This window comes from Pseudomyrmex gracilis, unplaced genomic scaffold (genome assembly GCF_002006095.1).
Source record: "Pseudomyrmex gracilis isolate BER0280 unplaced genomic scaffold, ASM200609v1 scaffold_92, whole genome shotgun sequence".
NCBI lineage: Eukaryota > Metazoa > Arthropoda > Insecta > Hymenoptera > Formicidae > Pseudomyrmex > Pseudomyrmex gracilis.
Genome location: NW_018020676.1, coordinates 315,418 through 318,828, shown reverse-complemented (window position 1 = coordinate 318,828; position 3,411 = coordinate 315,418). Strand labels below are relative to the sequence as shown.

At 37.7% G+C, this 3,411-nt stretch overlaps 1 protein-coding gene across 9 annotated transcripts in view; it reads right to left on the bottom strand.

The window, feature by feature from the left end:
- The window catches only part of LOC109855548 (peroxidasin), a 142,223-nt gene that overhangs the window by 100,871 nt on the left and 37,941 nt on the right, over positions 1 to 3,411 (bottom strand). For all 9 annotated transcript variants that reach the window (XM_020429943.1, XM_020429938.1, XM_020429935.1 and 6 more), the window contains one exon: positions 2,027 to 2,168. In XM_020429943.1, the coding sequence (XP_020285532.1) occupies positions 2,027 to 2,105 (79 nt within the window). In that variant the 5' untranslated portion in view covers positions 2,106 to 2,168. The remainder of the gene's footprint in view (positions 1 to 2,026; positions 2,169 to 3,411) is intronic.

The following is a 3,411-nucleotide window of genomic DNA, read 5'->3' as shown; positions in this document are numbered from 1 at the left end:
CTCTCTCTCTCTCTCTCTCTCTCTCTCTCTCTCTCTCTCTTTCTTTCTTTCTTTCTCTCTCTATCAACTTCGACGATTCAAACGGTTCTTTTTTCCCTCTTAGCGACAGAACTCGAAGGGCTCAGACGGCTCGGTTCGGCAGTCAGAAAGACTTTAGACCGAGAGAGGATCTTTCTCTCGTTTCCACGCCGATTCGAGAGATATCCCGACTATGCGAAAGATGTGCACCTCGAAATTATTTTCCGTGATTGCACTTGCGCTACGCTCACGACGAGTAAACCACACCCCCGTCCCCGTATACTCCCATTCATTCCGCACGCCTTGACGAATTGCCTCGCTTTCCCCCTCGTGTTTCTCCATCTTCATCCCAAGGTCTCGACCTAACTATTTCTCGTAGAAGGATGGGATAATCCTCAAGAGATGTATCAGCTCCAGCAAACTGCACAGGACCTCCCCTTCCGACCCCCTTGGATTCACCAATCTAACAAGTTGAACTCCCTTGTAGAAAGTGAGAAAGAGAGAGAGAGAGAGATATCATGAACGAACGAGGACGAACGGACTTCTAATATCCGCTAGAAAGACGAAGCACATAATCTCTCACAGGCGAAGGATAAACTTGAAACCCTTTAGATATGTACGTTCACGTATTACGTCTTGACGCAAACGATAGCTGCGTAATACATGTATATATATACGGAAAATAATTGTGTCAAACAATTAAGGTTGCGTTCCGTTATTCATTACCAGTACTACTGAAAATTTATAGTTCACGTGACATATATTATAAATTTGCAGTATTTGCAGCGAATTTATGACCGGTCTATTGGTCTTGCGGCTTGAGTGCAGGAACTGCGATCACGGAGGTCCCGAGTTCAAATCCGCTCACCATCTTAGGATTTTTTCCGGGCCGATCCTTTTCAATCGAGTTATAATCAATTGACTGGCGAACTAAATCCGAGCTTCTTTGAAAATTAATTCGTGTCTAATCTCGTTGATCGTTTCGAATCACGGTCATGCGCACGTTATATAAAATAAGATTAACATAAAGAAAACCTCCAAGAAGTTATTAAAGTTATAATATGAGAAGTTATTATTACAGTTGTTATGTTTTTGTCGCAAAGTTAGGTTTTGGAACGCAACCTAAATCCGATTTGTGTGCAAAAATTTACATAAATTTACAGGAAATAACGCGGATCTCAAGACGGTTGAAGTTGGAATCGAATGAGGATAAATCCGGGAAGTACATCCGGGAAAAACAATTCTGAAAAGGAAGTTAAAGACGGCGGCGGTAAGAATGGCTTGAATATACGCGTATTTTCGCCCGTTAAAGATAAAACCTGGCTTTTTCGCGAAAGCTGTACAAATTCTCAAGTCGTCTTGTTGTAATATATTTTCACGTTACAAAGACAGCGCGCGCGAGCACTCGCGCTCAGATCCAATACGCCGCTTCGGAAGTGCCCTATATTATTTCTGTCAAAGGAAAACAGAGTCTTTCGTACCACTGTTCAGAAGTATCGTGACCGATTGCGCACGATTCTCGTCGTTCTTCTTCTTTCCTTCAATTTCAGCATTTCAACCAACCCAACGTTGTAAGAGCGAATCCAAAAGTACGTCGGATCGACCGCGGTTTGTCGCTCTTCGGTACGAGGAGCGAGGAGGGGATGGAAAAGGGACATTAAATTTATGGAAGCTGTCCGTGTTCACGGATTTATGAGAATCCAATGTCTTAATTGGAAAATTATAGGACGATGTCTGAAATAGCCGATCGCTTAGACCTCGAGCTAAGTCGTCGTTTATATTCAATGATATAATCTGATTTTCTACGGTTTTTTTGACGCGCATGAATTATATATTTTTTTTACCGCGACAACAAATATTGAAACTTTTCACGAGCAAACCGAAAGAGAAAACAGATGGACAAAAATATCGCATATGTAGGTTGTACATATTTGTTCGGGTTCTTTAAATATATCGTGAGCAGTCTTTGAGTTTGTTACCTTGTTTCGTTTTTACATACGGGACTTACCTACAGTATTGGCGGTGCACAGAAGATGTATTTGGTGAACCAAAATGGAGGCCACCACGGCCGAAAGACGACTCAACATCGTATAGTCGATCCTCAACTCATCTCTGTTCCCAAATTTGGTAGCGGCACTTATTGTGTTTATCTGCAAATATACGAACAGACATAGATGTTTTATTTATATACACAATGCATACAAACACAATACAGGCGTATAAAATAATATTATATATATATATATATATATATATATATATACACATATATATATATATATATGTATATATACATATACATACACATAATATACAAGATGTTAATTTTAATGAAAGTTATTTATATATAAAAGTAAATATATATGTAATTAATTCGCTCAACCGCAACATTGTGATTAAATTAATCGTCAACAATACGACACAAAACCAATCGATAAATAGAGCGATAATCGATCAACGAATGTGCGTGATAATTAATAAAGCATGGAGTCGAGACCGTCAAGCGTCATTAAACCGCCGGCTTTTGCTTGAACGTCGAATGCCGCCAAATCAAACGATTCCCTCGGGACTTGAAGCCAACTTCATGTTTTCCGCGTTTACTTCACTCGAGTTCGGAGTATGTATGTATGTACGTACACACAAAGTGTTCCTTGGTAAATCGCTATACATATATACATATATACACACGTTATGTGCACGGTACACGTACATATATATATATATATATATATATATATATATATATATATATATATATATATATATATATATATATATACACATATATACATATATACCGGAGAATCGTATCTCTTCTTCAACCACGACATGCAAAATCTCGCAAAACGTACCGCATAAAATTAAAAACACTTAGAAAAAAACACAACGCGTCGATGTATAATCTAACCTAAGTGAAAAACCTAAGTGAAAAACGTATGTAAATTGTTAATTGCGGTCTGTAAATACGAGAAGGCGTTGCAAAATTCGAAAAATCCACGTTGACACTTCAAATAAAGAACACCGTTCGCGAGAGAGAACGCCGCTAAGCTAATTTAACCCAAAAATATGCGCCGCATGTTATGAATAATACATTCGCACATTATTATTTATGACATCATAAATGCATCGCATGTATTACACATTGTGCGCGTTTATGTGTGAGGGTGTGCGATTACAGTAGCTTTCTAATTCGCAACATTTTATTTTCAGAGAAAAGATAATTTAAAAGAATCTACACAGTAAAAAATTGTGCGTCAAAATGTAGAACTTTTCTTGTGTTACGACGTTTTGATTATTACTTCAATGTAAAATTAACATAATACTGATATGTTATTATTTTTTTAATCTTTTCACGTGTCAAATTTATGTTAACTTCACAAATTAACATTTTTT